Source organism: Oncorhynchus nerka, linkage group LG6 (genome assembly GCF_034236695.1).
Source record: "Oncorhynchus nerka isolate Pitt River linkage group LG6, Oner_Uvic_2.0, whole genome shotgun sequence".
In the NCBI taxonomy this organism is placed as follows: Eukaryota; Metazoa; Chordata; class Actinopteri; order Salmoniformes; family Salmonidae; genus Oncorhynchus; species Oncorhynchus nerka.
Window position 1 is genome coordinate 67,366,684 of NC_088401.1, and position 21,402 is coordinate 67,388,085.

The 21,402-nt window shown below is 44.6% G+C and overlaps 1 protein-coding gene across 1 annotated transcript in view; it reads right to left on the reverse strand.

The window, feature by feature from the left end:
• Positions 1-7,910: 7,910 nt before the first annotated feature.
• med12 (mediator complex subunit 12) overlaps positions 7,911-21,402 on the reverse strand; it is a 41,565-nt gene continuing 28,073 nt past the window's right edge. Inside the window, exons 30-44 of the mRNA XM_065019818.1 lie at positions 20,161-20,322; positions 19,795-19,906; positions 19,118-19,207; positions 18,518-18,627; positions 18,126-18,261; positions 16,603-16,752; positions 15,798-16,163; positions 14,819-14,969; positions 14,224-14,438; positions 13,862-13,936; positions 13,422-13,642; positions 12,824-12,998; positions 11,874-12,290; positions 9,016-9,112; positions 7,911-8,830 (exon numbers count right to left, since the gene is read on the reverse strand). Of these exons, the coding sequence (XP_064875890.1) occupies positions 8,793-8,830; positions 9,016-9,112; positions 11,874-12,290; positions 12,824-12,998; positions 13,422-13,642; positions 13,862-13,936; positions 14,224-14,438; positions 14,819-14,969; positions 15,798-16,163; positions 16,603-16,752; positions 18,126-18,261; positions 18,518-18,627; positions 19,118-19,207; positions 19,795-19,906; positions 20,161-20,322 (2,515 nt within the window). The 3' untranslated portion in view covers positions 7,911-8,792. The remainder of the gene's footprint in view (positions 8,831-9,015; positions 9,113-11,873; positions 12,291-12,823; positions 12,999-13,421; positions 13,643-13,861; positions 13,937-14,223; positions 14,439-14,818; positions 14,970-15,797; positions 16,164-16,602; positions 16,753-18,125; positions 18,262-18,517; positions 18,628-19,117; positions 19,208-19,794; positions 19,907-20,160; positions 20,323-21,402) is intronic.

Consider the following 21,402-nt stretch of genomic DNA (forward strand, 5'->3'; position numbering starts at 1 on the left):
AGGTGCAGCCAGAGAAAGAGAAGATATGAGACTTGGCCTCGACATCATAGGAGACCTGTCCCTCCTCATAATCCACAAACACACCAACCTTCTGGGGCTTCTCTTTTTAGGGAGAGAGTGGGGCTAGTACAGGCCTGACACTCATTCCAATACATCAGTCCCACAGTCCAGTATACATTCTCAGGGCACAGTGCTATCCTAATTTTTCTATTGATGGACTCTCTCGCTATGCCTAAAAACCACCTACTCTTCCCCCACCTGTACCTCATAGTAGAATCTCCCTGAGGAAAAGCCCTCCTTTCCCAGGACAACAATTGGTATAAAAACCTCTCTGGGTTGTTAGGGAGTTTATGTATTGTCTTTGTTTCCTGTCCTCAGACAAAAGGAGATGTGTATCAGGGTCCAGAGTCACAGCTGCATCCTCTTCAGGAATCCTCTCCATCTCTTTATTGAATTTCTCAAGTTCAGAAAATGCTTTCCTTGCCATCTCATCCAGCTGAGACAAAGCTCTCCTCAGGTTCCACTCACACAGTTCACTGTGAACACTGATCTCAGACCAGTCCTTGATGAGTGTCAGAGGGCACAGTGATGGGGAGCGGTGAAGGTGGTCCTCACTATGCGAGAGCTGCTTCAGCTCAGTACTTCTCCTCTGTAGCTCAGTGATTTCCTGCTCCAGCTCTTTGATGAGCCCTTTAGCCTGCCTCTCTGCTGCTTTCTGATTCTCCTTGATCACCTCGATGTAGTCAGCCTGGCTTCTCGCAATGAAGTGTGCCAGAGCAGTGAAGACCTGCACACTGTTTCATATCTCTCTCTGAATGAGCTCTACTGAGTTTTTGATATCTTGAACCTTCTGCAATTGCTCCTTGATCATCTGCTGCACTGCCTCTGTCTTCCACAGCTGAGCCTTCCTCTCTCCAAACTCTTCCTCAAGAGGGACGGTGTGGTGAGTTTTGTGGTCTGTCTCAGTGTAGAACTGACACACACATGTCTGGTCAGTCCTACAGAAGAGCTCCAGTAGTCTGTTGTGCTTCTTATTTTGTGTTAGTAAATATTTTCTTTAAGTAAAAAAATAAAAAGTAACTCTTTCTTGAACTGCATTGTTGGTTAAGGGCTTGTAAGTCAGCATTTCATGGTAAGGTTGTATTTGGTACCTGTTGTATTCGACACATTAAAATGTCATTTGATTTGATTCAAAATAAGAAATATAGGACAATACACCCATCACGACAAGAGATATCACAACACTACATAAAGGGAGACCCAAGACAACAACATAGCATGGTAGCAACACCACATGACAACAACATGGCAGCAGCACAAAACATGGTAAGAGTTACACACAAGGATACTTTGACACACATGAATGAAAAGGTAGTGGAATGGTAGTGGCTATGTAATGGACAGAAAACAGTGGTAATGAATACACTGTATATTCCAAAGCACAATGATAATAAAGGACTGTATAACGGCAGGGTAGCCTAGTGGCCTCTATACTCCTCTGTAAACTGGTCATCTCTGTATACCTGTCGCAAGACCCACTGGTTGATGCTTATTTATAAAAACCTCTTAGGCCTCACTCCCCCCTATCTGAGATATATACTGCAGCCCTCATCCTCCACATACAACACCCGTTCTGCCAGTCACATTCTGTTAAAAGTCCCCAAAGCACAAACATCCCCTCTTTTCAGTTCGCTGCAGCTAGCAACTGGAACAAGCTGCAACAAACACTCAAACTGGACAGTTTTATCTCAATCTCTTCATTCAAAGACTCAATTATGGACACTCACTGCCAGTTGTGGCTGCATTGTGTGATGTATTGTTGTCTCTACCTTCTTGCCTTTTGTGCTGTTGTTTGTGCCAAATAATGTTTGCATTATGTTTTGTGCTGCTACCATGTTGTTATGTTGCTACCATACTGTGTTGTCATGTGTTGCTGCCTTGCAATGTTGTCGTCTTAGGTCTCTCTTTATGTAGTGTTGTCTCTCTTCTTGTGATGTGTCCTATATTTATATATATATCCCAGGCCCCCGTCCCCCTTTTTGTATTTTGGTAGGCCGTCATTGTAAATAAGAATTTGTTCTTAACTGACTTGCCTAGTTAAATCAAAATAAACATGTGTTTTGTACACTGCTGCTACTCGCTGTTTATTATCTATACATAGTCACTTCACCCCTACCTACATGTACAAATGACCTCAACTAACCTGTAGCCCCGCACACTGACTCAGTAGCGGTACCCCCTGTGTATAGCCTCGTTATTGTTATTTAATTATTTTTTTTAATATATTTTTTTACTGTTTACTAGGTAAATGTTTTCTTAACTTGAACTGAACTGTGGGCTTGTAAGTAAACATTTTACGGAATGGTCTATACTTGTTGTATTCTGCGCATGTGACAAATAAAGTTTGATTTGATTTATAAATGGCTATGCCACCTGCGCATATTACAACAATCTTTTTATTTCACCTTTATTTAACCAGGTAGGCCAGTTGAGAACAAGTTCTCACTTACTACTGCGACCTGGCCAAGATAAAGCAAAGTAGTGCGACACAAACAACAGAGTTACACATGGGATAAACAAACATAGTCAATAACACAATAGAAAAATATGTATATAGTGTGTGCAAATGAAGTAAGGAGGTAAGGCAATAAATAGGCCAATAGTGGTGAAGGAATTACAATTTAGCAATTTACACTGGAGTAATATATGTGCAGATGAGGATGTGCAAGTAGAGATACTGGTGTGCAAAAGAGCAGAAAAACAAATATTGGGATGAGGTAGGTAGTTGGTTGGATGGGCTATTTACAGATGGGCTGTGTACAGCTGCAGCGATTGGTAAACTGCTCTGACAGCTGAAGCTTAAAGTTTGTGAGGGAGATATGAGTCTCCAACTTCAGTGATTTTTGCAATTCATTCTAGTCATTGGCAGCAGAGAACTGTAAGGAAAGGTGGCCAAAGCAGGTGTTGGCTTTGGGGATGACCAGTGAAATATACCTGCTGGAGTGCGTGGGACGGGTGGGTGTTGCTATGGTGACCAGTGAGCTGTGATAAGCTTTACCTAGCAAAGACTTATAGATGACCTGAAGCCAGTGGGTTTGGCGACAAATATGTAGCAAGGACCAGCCAACGAGAGCATACTTGTCGCAGTGATGGGTAGTATATGGGGCTTTGGTGACAAAACGGATGGCACTGTGATAGACTGCATCCAATTTGTTGAGTAGAGTGTTGGGTGCTATTTTGTAAATGACATCGCCAAAGTCAAGGATCGGTAGGATAGTCAATTTTATGAGGGGATGTTTGGCAGCATGAGTGAAGGGGCTTTGTTGCAAAATAGGAAGCCGATTCTAGACGTAATTTTGGATTGGAGTTGCTTAATAATGTGAGTCTGGAAGGAGAGTTTACAGTCTAACCAGCACCTAGGTATTTGTAGTTGTCCAGTTCATGTGTTCTATCTACCTGGATGTGTTCACTGAGCCTGTCTCTCTTCTATGTGGACAACTTCTGCAAGGTCTGTATCAGCAGATACTGGAATACTACCAGTGTCCAGTATGTTAGAAAACATTTTCTAGTAGACCAGATCTGTTTGTCAATGCTTTCATTTCTGAGATAGCTATTAAGTTCAGGAAGTCAGTTGAGGTGAAAGCTATTAGTTGCTCAGACCATCACCCTACTGTGCCTGGAGAAGTGTTCTGTGATGTCCGCATTAGGACGAATCTCAAGGCCCTGAAGTCCTGTCTGGAATGTCTCAATTATTTCTGTGAGACTCACCTGCAGCCGCATCAGATAGCCCCAGCCCTGAAGAGACACAAACTGATCAACCCTGTGGAGACCATGGAAGACGGGATATGTAAGATAATGAGGCCATATACAATAATGAGGCCATATACAGTCGTGGCCAAAAGTTTTGAGAATGACAAATTTACATTTTCACAAAGTGTGCTGTTTCAGTGTCTTTAGATATTTTTGTCAGATGTTACTATGAAATACTGAAGTATAATTACAAGCATTTCATAAGTGTCAAAGGCTTTTATTGACAATTACATGATGTTGATGCAAAGAGTCAATATTTGCAGTGTTGAACCTTTTTCAAGACCTCTGCAATCTGCCCTGGCATGCTTTCAATTAATTTCTGGGCCACATCCTAATTAATGACAGCCCATTCTTGCATAATCAAAGCTTGGAGTTTGTCAGAATTTGTGAGTGTTTGTTTGTCCACCCGTCTCTTGAGGATTGACCACAAGTTCTCAATGGGATTAAGGTCTGGGGAGTTTCCTGGCCATGGACCCAAAATATTGATGTTTTGTTTCCCGAGCCACTTAGTTATCACTTTTGCCTTATGGCAAGGTGCTCCATCATGCTGAAAAAGGCATTGTTCGTCACCAAACACTTCCTGGATGGTTGGGAGAAGTTGCTCTCTGAGGATGTGTTGGTACCATTCTTTATTCATGGCTGTGTTCTTAGGCAAAATTGTGAGTGAGCCCACTCCCTTGGCTGAGAAGCAACCCCACACTTGAATGGTCTCAGGATGCTTTACTGTTGGCATGACACAGGACTGATGGTAGCGCTCACCATGTATTCTCCGGACAAGCTTTTTTCCGGATGCCCCAAACAATCGGAAAGGGGATTCATCAGAGAAAATTACTTTACCTCAGTCCTCAGCAGTCCAATCCCTGTACCTTTTGCAGAATGTCAGTCTGTCCCTGATGTTTTTCCTGGAGAGAAGTGGCTTCTTTGCTGCCCTTCTTGACACCAGGCCATCCTCCAAAAGTCTTCGCCTCACTGTGCATGCAGATGCACTCACACCTGCCTGCTGCCATTTCTGAGCAAGCTCTGTATTGGTGGTGCCCCGATCCCACAGCTGAATCAACTTTAGGAGACAGTCCTGGCGCTTGCTGGACTTTCTTGGGCGCCCTGAAGCCTTCACAACAATTTAACCGCTCTCCTTGAAGTTGTTGATGATCTGATAAATGGTTGATTTAGGTGCAATCTTACAGGCAGCAATATCCTTGCCTGTGAAGCCCTTTTTGTGCAAAGCAATGATGACTGCACGTGTTTCCTTGCAGGTAACCATGGTTGACAGAGGAAGAACAATGATTCCAAGCACCACCCTCCTTTTGAAGTTTCCAGTCTGTTATTCGAACTCAATCAACATGACAGAGTGATCTCCAGCCTTGTCCTCGTCAACACTCACACCTGTGTTAATGAGAGAATCACTGACATGATGTCAGCTGGTCCTTTTGTGGCAGGGCTGAAATGCGAGGGGTACAGGTTGGTCGAGGTAATTTGAACATGTAGGTATGGGTCGAAAGTTTCAACTATCATGGTCCAAACACACCAAGACAGTTGTGAAGAGGGCACAACAAACATTTTGCCTGTTTTGCATGTTATTTTGGCATTAATATGTGTCCCATCTCAGTTTGCAAACAATGTAAAAAATATATATCATTGAGTTAATAAAGGCGCATACAAACAGGTGCTTCAGCCTAGCTCAGTGCTTTCTGTGGTGGTGGAGCAAGCCTACAGAAAATACGGAGCGTTGCGCCGTGATTGGCTCAGTGTTGTCACTCATGGGGACACTACGTCACCTCCAAGTCTAAGGGTAGAGCTCTAAAATTCTAGCCCCTTGGGTGTTGCTGTAACAGTATAACTTTAGACCGTCCCCTCGCCCATACCCGGGCGCGAACCAGGGACCCTCTGCACACATCAACAACTGACACCCACGAAGCATCGTTACCCATCGCTCCACAAAAGCCGCGGCCCTTGCAGAGCAAGGGGAACTACTACTTCAAGGTCTCAGAGCAAGTGATGTCACCGATTGAAACGCTATTTAGCGCGCACCGCTAACTAAGCTAGCCGTTTCACATCCGTTACACTCACCCCCCTTTTGACCTTCCTCCTTTTCCGCAGCAACCAGTGATCCGGGTCACGGCATCAATGTAACAGTATAACTTTAGACCGTCCCCTCGCCCATACCTGGGCGCGAACCAGGGACCCTCTGCACACATCAACAACTGACACCCACGAAGCATCGTTACCCATCGCTTCACAAAAGCCGCGGCCCTTGCAGAGCAAGGGGAACTACTACTTCAAGGTCTCAGAGCAAGTGACGTCACCGATTGAAACGCTATTTAGCGCGCACCGCTAACTAAGCTAGCCGTTTCACATCCGTTACACTGCCATAGAGTTACATTAGAAGTGCCCATCCAAGAAGGCTCAAGGTCATTGGACACAGATAAAATTACTTAAAAATCACATATCTACAGTAGCTTTGATTGGACTGATCATGTCAACATCATACTTTCAAAATTTTAGCTGGCAGTCATCATGTATCAAGTCGACAATCTGTCAAATTATTTTTAATCCTTGTCAAATGAATGGAAATAATGAAGAGAAATTATAGATAAAACATATTGGCTATAACAGCAAGCATCGCAAAGCAATCATTAGCCTGCTATTCAGTGGAGTTGCTGTGTGGTCCCAAGTCTAAGATTAAGGGTCTCTTTTCCAAGTTTAAAATTGTAAACATTCAACACTGGCCATGCCGTCAATGAAGCATGATTTGTGTCACTCAAAACAACTCGTCAAACTGTATGCGAAGACGGCTTGACAGAAATGGTAGCAGAAGGTGAATGTTGAACTTTTGTTTCATACTTATCCAGATGACGCTGCATACTATTTTGCGCAAAAACACTGTCGGTGTGTTCGATGCATTACCAGGTACTGACAGCCGGGCCAGCTGAGCCTGGGACTCACGAAGGACAGGGCCGTCGCTCTCGGAAGTAGTTTGTTCGTAATACTAACAAACTAACCGCTACCAAAATAAAATGCAACAAATAGAGCCTTAAGCATCAGTGATTTACATGAAAATTATATTCATTACAACAATAAAACCCCACAACCAATAGTAGTAATACCTTTTCTTATTACTGTACACTACAGTATACTATCATCTAACAGTTAACCCTTTTGTGGGGGGTTGAAACAGGCCTTCTTGGGCATGGTTTGTTACACTTTCCCCTCTTTTCGGGAAAGTTTGTCCCCACGCTTCCCTGGGCATACTCTCCAATGGCCAAGATGGAAACGTCAATGATCTAAATTCTTCGAAATAAATGATTTTTAAACAGGAGCTGTGTCTGGCTATGTAAATCCTACTCACAAAATAAAGGTGCATAACTGAGTTTACCCCTCCACTGCGTACATCACTGGTCATGACATTTCAGTTTCCACCGTCTCTGGTAATTAGTGAAATGCGCCGCATGGTCAATCTGTTGTCTGTATTGGCCGTGCAGCATTTATGGTGATATGGCTTCTGCAGAAGTCAGGACATTTATACTTCTTGTGCTTAGCGGAGCAGTGCAGAGATGGTGTGAAGTTAGTGTGTTTATACAGGACCTCCCGCCCTCACCTACCTGCAAATAATCATGTCAATGCGGAGCCCTCCGCATTGTTGCAAAATGTGAAGCTCACCGCGATGCAGTAAAGAGCTAAATGTGGCCTCTGCGTGCCTCCTGAGGCTCCTAGAAAGCTCTTAGAAAGGGTTCGTCCAAAATGGCGCATTTGAACAGAGACCATTTCCATAACACATACATACATCCACACAAGCCAACAGCAGATAATATTCAATCGTATATATGGTAATGGCTATAATGTAAAACACAGGATCCAACACGCAGAGACCATTTCTATGGTGAAAAGTACTGCACCATTACATGATGCGTCTCAAAAGACGCCCTAATAGTCATTAGCATACCTTTTTGGTTAGCGCAAGTAACCCTGTGACAAGTCTGCTGCTCATAGTTTTTTGTTGTTGCTCTGTCCAATGAAAGCATCATGCCCCTGTTAAGTCATAAAGCGGGGGCATGGTTTTAGATCAAAAGTCCTCTAAGAAGCTCGCATGAAGAAAAAAAGACTAACCTCCATATTTTTTTTATTAGTGGACTGCCTGGTTTTAGCGACATATCTAACAGGGTTCCCATTTCTAAAATATTCCATGACTTTCCATATACCTTACAGAATGTACATGACAATGGACAAAAGCTCACTGGGCAATACAATGTGGAAAAAGAACAGAATACATTTTTCTGATCATTTCATTTCCAAGGAGTGATCAATATGCAAAATTCCCTGACTATCCCTCTGGAATGCACATCAGAAAATTCCATGACTTTCCAAAAACAAATCACTGACCTGTGCGAACCCCGACTACACAAAAAATGAAAACAATACTATCTATAAGTGGATAATAATGATGACTCATAGTATTTCAATATCATTAATAATATCCTGATTATTCACAACCTGATTAGTAAAATGCTGTGTCAGGATGAAAAGAACGCACCAAACACAAGTACAAGACATAAAAACTGACATGATATTTAATGAGAAATACACTAAACTGAAAAATTGTACAAATTGAAATAAAATAAAAAATTGCATTATTCTTATAATTTCTTGTACTTATTTTTTACATAGACTCTTCCATTCCATTATTCTCCATGATCATAATATTTCACAGCACAATCCCTCCTTGGATGTTCAGAAATTACATGACTGAAGTTGAGATGGTTTTTGAATGGCATGTTGGGCCTCTGTGGTTGAGTTGTGGGTTCTTCCGCCTGGTCGTCTTTCTTGGCCAATAGCAGCCTTTCCCTCCTAAGAGCCTACACCTCTAAATATGGGGTCTGCGGGGCATTGGACACATCTATCTGCCAATCTACGGGCTGGCTGGGGACATGCCCACACACAGGGTCTCCCTATCCTTCCACACACACACTAATATACAACAAGCACTATCAGTAATATGAGTTGGTGTTTTGTCCGGGTTGTGTATCTGGGGAAAAGAAAATAACACACCTGTTATCAACACACCTAAAATGACTGGAAATGGTGAAAATAGAATGTCACATTTAGTGATTTATTTTCTTGTTTGGTGCCTGATGAATGTGACCCTGGGGTTGGTACAAGGCTATAGCAGATCTCACTAAAGTACACTGACACAATGAGTCTCTTTCTTACTTGAGAGTTGTTGTTGGAGCTGCCTGACCAGTGCTGCGGTCTGCTGCTGCTGTTGAGTCTGCTGCATCTGAGTCTGCTGCATCCCCTGTCGTGGGAACTGACACACACACATATTTCGGTGGTTGAACGTACAGACTATAACTTCACATCATACCTAATTTGAGAGGAATGAACTAATAAAGAAAATACTGTGACCATGACTTGGGACTCATCGTCTCTTTCCAGTAGCACACATTTAGAAAAAAAGATTAGGCAAGAGAGGTCAGAGATTCAGAATCCGAAAATTGAACCAATGTTTGAGACCGTTGACAAGATTGTCCGTCCAAAAATACAACATTTAGGCCTTTGCGCATATGCAACTCGTCCCAAAAATAATTGACTTGAGTTTAACTTTTAATGGCAAAAACAGAATTTATAAGAAACAAATTCCTATTAATGCCTTTGTCTGGCTACGTCAGTCTTGTACTAGTGAATCTCATATCAGTACTCTGCGAGAGGGCCCCAACTGGCAATAAATAAGGCAGGAGTTTCCTCTAGCCAGCTTTAATATGTTAGTTTCCTGCTAATTACTTATACCCATATTATCCTTATCGATATAGGAATAACATCTATTTTCGATATATCGTGCTGACCCAAACCTCTATCCAATAACATGGCTGGTGCCAACCTAGAGGGGCATAGTTCACTAGCCATGCCTTGACTAAACCAGGCTGGACATAAGCAGGGTGCGCTAACCTTAAACTGAACCGACCTCAGTGAAAAGATATACTAGCAAATAACTGTTCAAGTCAGCGTGATATTTGGAAATAGATCAAGGCGAGGTAGGGTTTGATTTTGGACTTGTGGGGTGTTCCTGAAAGCAGAGCCCTATACTACATACGTGGTTTGATGAGTTAGCGAGGTAACTTCGGACAACTCGGTGTTAAGGATAACCGGTACCATGAAAGTGGCTCACCTTTTATACAGGTTCCCTTTATCTAATATTAGGTTTTGGTTGAAGATCTGATAACATTCAGTATCAACAATACGCAGAAATAGTAAAAATCAGAAAGGGGGCAAATACTTTTTCTTGGTACTGTGTGTATATATATATATATATATGTATGCACAGTACCAGTCAAAAGTTTAGACACACCGACTCATTCAAGGGTTTTCCTTTAATTTACAATTTACTATTAATAGTGAATACATCAAAACTATGAAATAACACATATGGAATCATGTAGTAAGCAAAAGTGTTAAATCAAAATATATGTTATATTTGAGATTCTTCAAAGTAGCCACCCTTCGCTTGATGACAGCTTTGCACGCTCTTGGCATTCTCTCAACCAGCTTCATGAGGTAGTCATCTGGAATGCATTTCAATTAACAGGTGTGCCTTGTTCAATGTTCATTTGTGGAATTTCTTTCCTTCTTAATCTGTTTGAGCCAATCAGTTGTGTTGTGACATGGTAGGGGGGGTATACAGAAGACAGCCCTATTTGTCAAAAGGCCAGGTCCATATTATGGCAAGAACAGCTAAAGTAAGCAAAGAGAAATGACAGTTCATCATTACTTTAAGACAAGAAGGTCAGTCAAGAACTTTGAAAGTTCATTCAAGTCGCAAAAACCATCAAGCGCCATGATGAAACTGGCTCTCATGAGGACCACCACAGGAAAGGAAGACCCAGAGTTACCTCTGCTGCAGAGGATAAGTTCATTAGAGTTATAAGCGTCAGAAATAGCAGCCCAAATAAATGCTTCACAGAGTTCAAGTAACAGACATCTCAACAGCAACTGTTCAGAGGAGATTGTGTGAATCAGGCCTTCATGGTCGAATTGCTGCAAAGAAACCACTACCAAAGAACACCAATATGAAGAAGAGACTTGCGTGGGCTGAGAAACACGAGCAATGGACTTTAGACCGGTGGAAATCTCTCCTTTGGTCTGATGAGTCCAAATTGGAGATTTTTGGTTCCAACCGCTGTCTTTGTGAGACGCAGAGTAGGTGAACAGATGATCTCCGCATGTGTGGTTCCCACCGTGAAGCATGGAGGTGGTGGTGTGATGGTGTTTTGCTGGTGACACTGTCAGTGATTTATTTACAATTCAAGGCACACTTAACCAGCATGTCTACCACAGCATTCTGCAGTGATACACCAACCCATTTGGTTTGCGCTTAGTGGTACTATCATTTGTTTTTCAACAGGACAATGACCCAACACACCTCCAGGGTGAGTAAGGGCTATTTGACCAAGGAGAGTGATGAGTGTTGCATCAGATGACCTGGCCTCTACAATCACCTGACCCCAACCCAATTGAGATGGTTTGGGATGAGTTGGACCACAGAGCGAAGGAAAAAAAGCCAACAAGTGCTCAGCTTATGTGGGAACTCCTTCAAGACTGTTGGAAAAGCATTCCAGGTGAAGCTGGTTGAGAGAATGCCAAGAGTGTGCACAGCTGTCATCAAGGCAAACAGGGGCTACTTTGAAGAACCTAAAACATAAAATATATTTTGATTTGTTTAACACTTTTGTGGTTACTACATGATTCCATATATGTTCTTTCATAGTTTTGAAGTCTTCACTATTATTCTACAATTCATGAGTAGGTGTGTCCAAACTTTTGACTGGTTCTGCACAAACATAGTATACACACACAAATTTGTACATATCATTTTTTGGTTCATTTTGAAAGATAAACTTGAATACACGTTGTTGGTTGTCAAGTCAATTATACCATGCTAATTTCAAGTCTATATTTCTCAAAAAGATTAAGTTAAATGTGAATATTTAGGACAGTTAGTTGGCTAAGTTGATCCGTCTTTTTGGAACCACCCCCGGGTAATTTGACAGCGTAACCCTCTAAGTGGAACGTACCATGGGTTGCTGCATGCCCAGGGCCTGGTTCTGAGCCTGGGTACCGGGGGGCTGGGCTGACGCTACCTGCTGTTGTTGTTGTTGCTGCTGCTGTTGTTGTTGAACTTGTTGGGGCTGGACCTGTTGCTGCTGTTGAACCTGTTGCTGCTGCTGAACCTGTTGCTGCTGCTGAACCTGTTGCTGCTGCTGAACCTGTTGCTGCTGCTGAACCTGTTGCTGCTGCTGAACCTGCTGCTGCTGAACCTGCTGCTGCTGCTGCTGAACCTGCTGCTGCTGAACCTGTTGCTGAGCCTGCTGCTGCTGTTGTTGTTGCTGAGCCTGCTGCTGCTGTTGTTGTTGCTGAGCCTGCTGCTGCTGTTGTTGTTGCTGAGCCTGCTGCTGCTGCTGCTGTTGTTGTTGCTGAGCCTGCTGCTGGGCCTATAGGGCCAGGGACAAACACAGGAAAAGAGCAGGGTTAGACCATAGTACAACTACACAGGAATTCCAACACTGACTATGATGCTGGAGCAGCAGTGGGCTAATAACAGCCCATGGGATGTTATTAGGGTTGATTATTTTGGGTTGCAAAAAAACACTCCAGGCCTCTCAAACATCTAAAACTAGATAGAAAGTATGTAGAAATGGGACCTATATTATTTCAAATAACAGCCCTTTTTCTGGCCTGTAAATAGACTGAAGAACAAATCGGCCCCCCCCCAAAAGAAATCGGTGTGGCCCTCAGTTGAATTTCGAAATCTCATGTGGCCCTAGAGCCAAACAAATTTGTCCACACCTGTGTTAGATCATCAGGTAAAGCATTGAATGAATGTTCAAGTGGTTATGTAGATATATAGCACATTGAGTGGCAATAGCAGTACATGTGTTGTTGCAATAGTATTGACCCACTGTTCCATGTTGGTCTGTAGTGTTAGAGATTGTTAGTAGTATTTAGACAATTAGACAAAGCATACTCTGAGTGCCTGCTGTCTGAGGTACTGCTGCTGTTGCTGCTGGGCTTGTTGCTGCTGGGCCTGCTGTTGCTGCTGCTGCTCGGCCAGCATCTGGTTTGGTCTCATGCCCGGGTGGACCCCCATGTGGCTCAAGGGCTGCATGACGGGAGCTGGCTGGATGGACTGGTGGGGAAACCTGGAGATGGTGGAAGAGAGACAGATTCAGTGGACCGGTACATCATCAATGTTTCATAAATACACCACTATATCTTGAATAAGGTCACTATTGTCCAATAGTGCTACAGCATGGAACAAAGACATGTTCTGTGACTGCACTGTCCAATGTTCCCATCTACCTCATTAAATTAAATCAAGAGTCCAGTTTAAAGGTGGGACTGACTGATAACGCTGTATCCAGATACTAGGCAGTGATGCTAAATGTGACATATTTAAGGCCTTGATATGTGCAAGAAAAAGGAGTGAAAAATGGAACCCCATGAACACAATATGAGCTAAAAGTAACCTAAATATCCATAATAAATGGACAGTAGACAACCCTGTGCTATTGGAGTGTATTGTCCACACCCCCACCCCTCTGCAACTCCTCCCTCCTGCCCACCTTGGTGTGTTCTGCATGGTGTGTGAGTAGCCCGGTGCCTGCTGGTGAACATAGCCGCTGGGCCTCTGCCTCAGAGAGTCCACCACGGCCGGGTTGGCCCCCGGGTGGCTGCCCTGGAAGCCCTGGTTCCCATATGATGGAGGGACTATACCACCCGCCTGAGAGGGGTGTGGCTGCATCCCAATGTGGGAGCCGTACGTGGTATATCCCTGGGAGATGTTCTGCACATGGAGAGAGGGAAACCAGAATGTTCATGAAAATAGGACCAATATGCAGGGAGGAGATGGGTAGAATACTGATGATCAGGAATAGAGGACACTGGTTTATACATGCGGTCAATTTCAGAGGTGGAGGAAATATGAGAAAACAAGTTCTACAGATTCATCGGGAAAGAAAATCACATGAAATGTTGCTGAGAGTGTCTCATCTGAAAGACTTGCCTGGCTTGGCTGCATGGAGCTGTATTGTTGGTTAGGCGTCATCTGCCTCATCTGTGGTCCTATCATACTCTGGTTCTGAAAATTACAAGAGACAACAGTCATCCTCCGACGTTCTCTAAAAGCAATGTGCTGCTTTTTACACCTGAAGGCCAACATTTTTTTCTCCACATGGAGTGAATTCCAACTCAAACTTATCAACATGTCCTGCGTACAGCGAAAACCAGGTTCAAGGTCCTATTCTGTGAGCATGTTAATAACACTTCTAGAAAACCCCTCAGGCACACTGTGGTAGATCCAGTCCAGAATAACCTCTGTACTCACTACTGTTCCCTTCCAGTGGAGTCTAGTTACTGCACACTCACCAGTCTGACCTGTAGCTGCTGGCGCAGAATCTGACCCTGCGGAATGTTGGGTTGGGGCTTGTAGCCCATCGGGTACTGCTTGTCCATGCCCATCATGCCTGGCATGCCACCTTGCATGCCGGGCATCATGCCTGGGTAGCTGGGCCGCGTGGGCATCATCTTGCCCATTTGAGGGTTCCGGGCTGGTCGGTACGGGGTGTCCAAACCAGGGCCTCCTGAAGGAGAAAAAGATGAGCGTTATAATGTCAAAATTCCAAATAGCTTCAACACAGTCCCGGGGGAACTACAAGGTTGCAGGGTTTTGCTCCACCCCAGCATTAAAATCTAGTCCTGGGCTGGAACAAAACATGTCACATTCAAAGGTCATGAGAGGAATACAGGTTTCCAGAGTGTTTTGTTTCTTGATAGTAATGTAAAAACACACTAGTAATAAATACAACAGGGCCTGTATTCATCAGTATCGGAGTAGGAGTGCTGACCAAAGATCAGGTACGCACCCCCACTGTCCTTGTCATCTTATTCGTCATGATCTATAAGGCAAACCTGATCGTGGATCAGAACCCTGATTTTAGACAATGATAATGTTGGCACTGACCTGGAGGCAGAGGCTGGTTCTGGGCATACATGCCCATGGGCTGCTGGTTGTAGCCTATCCTGCTGTAGGGGTGGGCCTGCTGGCCCATGAGGGGGTCTGGGGGTATACACGTCCCATACGGCAGTCCACCCTGGGTACGGGTCACATAGTCCTGGAGAGAGGAGAAAACATACATCTTCTATGAGACACGCTACTTGTATAGAACGGTAATATGTGGGCCTCGCGAGTGGCGCAGCGGTCTAAGGCACAGCATCGCAGTGCTAGAGGCATCACTACAGATCTGGGTTCGATACCGGGCTGTGTTGCTGCCAGCCACAAACCGGGAGACTCATGAGGCGGCGCACAATTGGCCCAGCGTCGTCCGGGTTAGGGGAGGGTTTGGCCGGCCGGGATGTCCTTGTCCCATCATGCTCTAGTGACTCCTGTGGCGGGCCGGGCAGATGCACACTGACACAGTCGCCAGTTGTACGGTGTTTCCTCTGACACATTAGTGCGGCTGGCTTCCTGGTTAAGCGAGCAGTGTGTCAAGAAGCAGTGCGGCTTGTCAGGTCGTGTTTCGGAGGACGCATGGGTCTCGACCTTCGCCTCTCCTTAAGGGAGTCCGTAAGGGAGTTGCAACGATGGGATAAGACTGTAACTACCAAATAGATATCATGAAATTGGCGAGAAGAATGAGTAAAAAGAAAAAAAGGGGGGAAAAAAAAGACGGGTCATATGTGCAATAACATCATCATCCAGCTTTTGGACCCTTAGAACAAGGCCTTCAAATCCCTCGTCAAGATGCCACGCATGAGTGCTTAAAGCTATGAGTAACTTTATATTTCTAGATCTTGCCTAAGTAGAATACATGACCTGTCCCAGTGTTGGACAGGACCTGTCCCAATGTCTCACTAACCTCAGTCTTGTTGGACAGGACCTGTCGCAGTGTCTCACTAACCTCAGTCTTGTTGGACAGGACCTGTCGCAGTGTCTCACTAACCTCCGTCTTGTTGGTGGACTGTGTCTTCTTCTTCTTGGTCTTCTTTTTGGTAGAATCGGACGACACCGCAGGGACGCTCTTCTCCGGCTTCACTGGCTCTGCCATCTTCTTCTCGGGTTCCTGGGGCGCGGGCGTGGGCGGCTCCTCATCCTCAGGGGGCAGGGGGAGGGGCTCCAGATAGTAACTGCGCGGCTTGGGCTTCAGGTGGGTGTGGTAGAGGAGGAAGCGCTGCTGTTCTTCGAACTTGGTCACCTTACGGTCCACGCGCACCGTACCAAACCAGCCCCAGGAGAGAGGGGCCGAGTGCTTGAGGCCCTCGAACACATCCCACGGAGAGATCTTCTGCTTGGTCGACACTTGGAGACCCTGACGGAAAGGAGGAAGATGGTTTTACATCGATAAAAATTACAATTAGTGGTGTTGCCACAAATATCTCCTGACAACTACGATATTGAGATGCAGGAAAATTAAGCAGATGGGTTAAAATACTATATGTTTTCAGAAACTTTGAGCATTTGAAGGTGCCTGGACTACATCTAGACAGAGTGTATGGTTTACAGTTTTGGGACTATTCCATTGGTTCCACTTCACCAGGCAATCTCAATCAAGTATTTGAACTAAAACCCAGGTCTGCTATTTAGAGAAGTTACTGAAGACATTCCTAGTGAACAGCTGAAAGACAAGATTTTATGAAGAACCGTGTGGGCCAAAAAGTCAATCTCAATACTGGTGACAGAGAAACAGTAATATAGGCAACAATTGAGTTGACAATGCCTTCAAAGGCTCAGAGCTCATAGTACTGTACCTCCTTCTCAAAGCCAGCGATCTTGTTTCCCTTGGTGTCAATAAGCGAGCCCTGTGGTTCACACGTGATGACATCACGGGTCTGCTTGGGCAGAGGGAGCAGCTGCCGCACCTTCTCCAGACTCTCTGACTGCCGGTCACCGAGCTCTTTCTGCAAATACACAACATTTGAGTTGTTGATACCTTTGAGCAGAGAACGAGACAAAAAGTATTTAATTGAAATGTTTCCTAGCATTGAAAGTGGTTTGATTCAACTGAATTCTAGGTGAGTGGGGACCTCTTGTGGCGAGCACAGAGCATAACACCCTTCTATTGACTTCAATACATAAAATACAAATGGTGGAATACTCTGCTACATAGGACATACATTATTATATATTCCACATAACCACAAGTATGTGGACACCTGCTCGTCAAGGATATCATTCCAAAATCATGGGCATTAATATGGAGTTGGTCTCTACTTTGATGCTATAACAGCCTCCACTCTTCTGAGATGGCTTTCCACTAGATGTTGGAACATTGCTGCAGGGACTTGCTTCCATTCAGCCACAAGAGCATTAGTGAGGTTGGGCACTGATGTTGGGTGATTAGGCCTGGCTCGCAGTCGGCGTTCCAATTCATCCCAAAGGTGTTCGATGGGGTTGAGGTCAGGGCTCTGTGTAAGCCAGTCAAGTTCTTCCACACCGATCTCAACAAACCATTTCTGTATGGACCTCGCTTTGTGCATGGGGGGGCATTGTCATGCTGAAACAGGAAAGGGCCTTCTCCAAACTGTTGCCTCAAAAGTTGGAAGCACAGAATCATCTAGACTGTCAGTGTATGCTGTAGCAATAAGATGTCCCTTCACTGCAACTAAGAGGCCGAACCCAAACCATGAAAAGCAGCCCCAGACCATTAATCCTCCTCCACCAAACTTTACAGTTGGCACTATGCATTGGGCAGTGTGTGTTCTCCTGGCATCCGCCACACACAGATTTGTCCGTCGTACTGCCAGATGGCATTGCTCATGGTGATCTTAGGCTTGTGTGCGGCTGCTCGGCCATGAAAACCCATTTCATGAAGCTCCCGATGAACAATTATTGTGTTGATGTTGCTTCAAGGCAGTTTGGAACTCGATAGTGGGTGTTGCAACTGAGGACAGACCATTTTGACGCATTTCAGCACTGGGCAGTCCTGAGCTTGTGTGGCCTACCACTTTGCGGCTGAGCCGTTGTTGCTTCTAGATGTTTCCACTTCACAATAACAGCACTTACAGTTGACCGGGGCAGCTCTAGCAGAGCAGAAATTTCAATGAAATTTGATCAACTTACTTGTTGGTAAGGTGCCATCCTTTGACGGTGGCACGTTGAAAGTCAGAGCACTTCAGTAAGGCCATTCTACATCAATGTTTATCTATGGAGATTGCATGGCTGTGTGCTCGATTTTATACAGCAAGGGTGTGGCTGAAATAGCCAAATCAACAAATTTGAAGGGGTGTCCACATACTTTTGTATATATAGTGTACATCCAGTGTGATCTTACCCGGAGCTTCTTGACCAGGTTCATATAAGCCCTCTTGTTCTCCTCCATGCTGCCCTGAGAGATGCTAGACATGTCAGCAGCCAGCGTGCCATTAATTAGCACACTCAGCATGTCTAGTACCGTGGTGAAGAGCTCACTGAGCGAGAGAGAGAGGAGGGAGAGAGAGAAAGAGGGAGAGAGAGAAAGAAAGAGAGAGAAAGAAAGAAAGAGAGAGAGAGAAAGAAAGAGAGAGAAAGAAAGAGAGAACAGGGGGGAGCGAGCAAGCGGGAGGGAGGTAGGGAGAGAGAGGGAAGAGGGGAAATTATACAGTGATGCATTACACGGTGACATTACAATAACAACAAATGAACACATGAAGTTTAAAATGTGTGAGCAGTTGTGTTGTGACTTACTTGTTGGACTGCATGTCCACTGTACCGCTACTAATTATGTCGAGGAGTAGCACGGCCCACTCCGTGGTCTGCTGTGTACTGCGTTGTACCGTGTCAAACATCCCACCCACCTGGACAGCAAAGATAACACATCCAATTTCTTTTTAGTATGCATGAAAACTCAAAGGGAGAGAGTAAAAAAAAAACATTATAATAATTTGATCTCTACATAGTTTAAATGGATAAAACAACAGTGTTCTGTAGAAGTAAGTAAATGGGTTTAATCCGTTTACAGACGTACTTTCTGTTAAGTTCATGTTTTAAGTATCCCTATATTTCTGTTATTACGGTGCTATCACTCTGTTATTAGTAAGCCTGCGCCGGAGTCTCACTGTTGATGGACCTGGCCTGAGTGCAATGGCAACCATGTACTGTGGAAATAAGGTTTAGTAAACGTTGTTAAACTGGAACCTAGTCGTCATGTCATTTAAATTAACACTTTCCAATCCTTCCTAGTGAGGAATTTCTGTCCCCTTAGATACCATCTGGTCCAAACTGATACAAGTGACCACTTCCAGGCATGACAGGGATAACATGACGATGGTGATGAAGAGCCCTCACCAGATTAAGCCGCAGCTTCAGCGCCTCATGCATCATCTGCTTGGCCTTGCAGTCGTCCTGGTACTGGTCTTCCCGCCAGTTCGTTACAATCTGGAAGATGGAAACGCAGCCAATAGCCGCAGTCGGCATGAGACGGCACATTTAGCCAACATTAAGCACACCGAGGGGGGGAATCCTAACATGAGATGTACATTTTTACACAAAAGTGTGTTCATTGATGTCAACGGAATCTTCAGTTATGCACACAGATCTCAAGTTGGGATTTGGGTCTAATAGAGGTGAGGTGGGAGAAGACGGGGGGAGTTGTCTGACGACTCCAGCTGAATTCTTCCGCTGCTCTATGTTAGCTACATACTTCTGTCATTTTGACGTCACTTCAACAATGTCAGTCTGACTGTTGTACAAAACAAAGTCATCAGTGATTGGATTATCTCTAAGTAATCAGAGTATTAAAACCAATGGGATTTTCAAACCGCTGCTTTACCCACATGTGTTCTGGCTCTGGCCCAACCCATCAATTTCTGGGAGCAATGTGTTTTTGTGTTCTAGAAATCGTCAGGGAGGTAAACCCCCGATCCAGACTCATTGCAGAAAGGAAACAAACTTCTGTGGGTGTGGCGTAGGATTTGGAGTTTGGGTAGACAGGAAAATGGAGGAGAGGCTGTGTTGAGTGTTACCTGCTGCACCTGGCTGTAGAGGGAAGTGAGGAGGCCCTCCCTCTGCTCATCCTGGCCTTTTAGACAGGTCAGCACCAGAGACAGGAAGGGCTGCTGGCTCAGCAGAGACATGCTAGAAACAGACAAAAGTGTAAGGGCAATACATCCACCATCAATTTGGGAATATTGAAGCTGGGGCAAAAATGTTATCATAATTGCATCATAATTATGATAACATTTTTGCCCCAGCTTCAATAATAACTCCTGCATCCAATTTGTTTTTAGTATCTAACGCAGATTACCAAGCTTTCTGGATGAAAGTACAACCATGTTGACAAAATGAGCATTATCGACATGACCCAAAATAGTCAGGGTGAGTCATCTGACCTCTTCTGTTTCTGCCGGTCTCTCTCCTTGCGTGAAGAGGACCCCAGATGCTGGCCCTTCTCTAGCTCCTCCCCTGCCGCCTTCAGGACGTGGCCCTGGACCGAGGTGGGCAGCTTGGCTATCAGTGGCGCCACCAGCCACACACCAGACCGCTCAGACGAACTGGGGGAACACAAAGAAAAATAATAAGCTGTTACGCTGAGGTTAGATTTCACCAACAATGAGAAAGCATGTTTGATGATTCTTTAGCTTAGGGGTAGGAAACTAGATTCAGCCACGGGATGATTTGTGTCACAGCGGATGGTCGGTGGGCCAGAACATACAGTGGGGCAAAAAAGTATTTAGTCAGCCACCAATTGTGCAAGTTCTCCCACTTAAAACGATGAGAGGCCTGTAATTTTCATCATAGGTACACTTCAATTATGACAGACAAAATGAGAAAGAAAATCCAGAAAAATCACATAAGTATTTGGTCACCTACAAACAAGAAAGATATCTGGCTCTCACAGACCTGTAACTTCTTATTTAAGAGGCTCCTCTGTCCTCCACTCGTTACCTGTATTAATGGCACCTGTTTGAACTTGTTATCAGTATAAAAGACACCTGTCCACAACCTCAAATAGTCACACTCCAAACTCCACTATGGCCAAGACCAAAGAGCTGTCAAAGGACACCAGAAACGAAATTGTAGACCTGCTCCAAGCTGGGAAGACTGAATCTGCAATAGGTAAGCAGCTTGGTTTGAAGAAATCAAAATCAAATCAAATTTATTTATATAGCCCTTCGTACATCAGCTGATATCTCAAAGTGCTGTACAGAAACCCAGCCTAAAACCCCAAACAGCAAGCAATGCAGGTGTAGAAGCACGGTGGCTAGGAAAAACTCCCTAGAAAGGCCAAAACCTAGGAAGAAACCTAGAGAGGAACCAGGCTATGTGGGGTGGCCAGTCCTCTTCTGGCTGTGCCGGGTGGAGATTATAACAGAACATGGCCAAGATGTTCAAATGTTCATAAATGACCAGCATGGTCGAATAATAATAAGGCAGAACAGTTGAAACTGGAGCAGCAGCACAGTCAGGTGGACTGGGGACAGCAAGGAGTCATCATGTCAGGTAGTCCTGGGGCACGGTCCTAGGGCTCAGGTCCTCCGAGAGAGAGAAAGAAAGAGAAAGAAAGAATTAGAGAGAGCATATGTGGGGTGGCCAGTCCTCTTCTGGCTGTGCCGGGTGGAGATTATAACAGA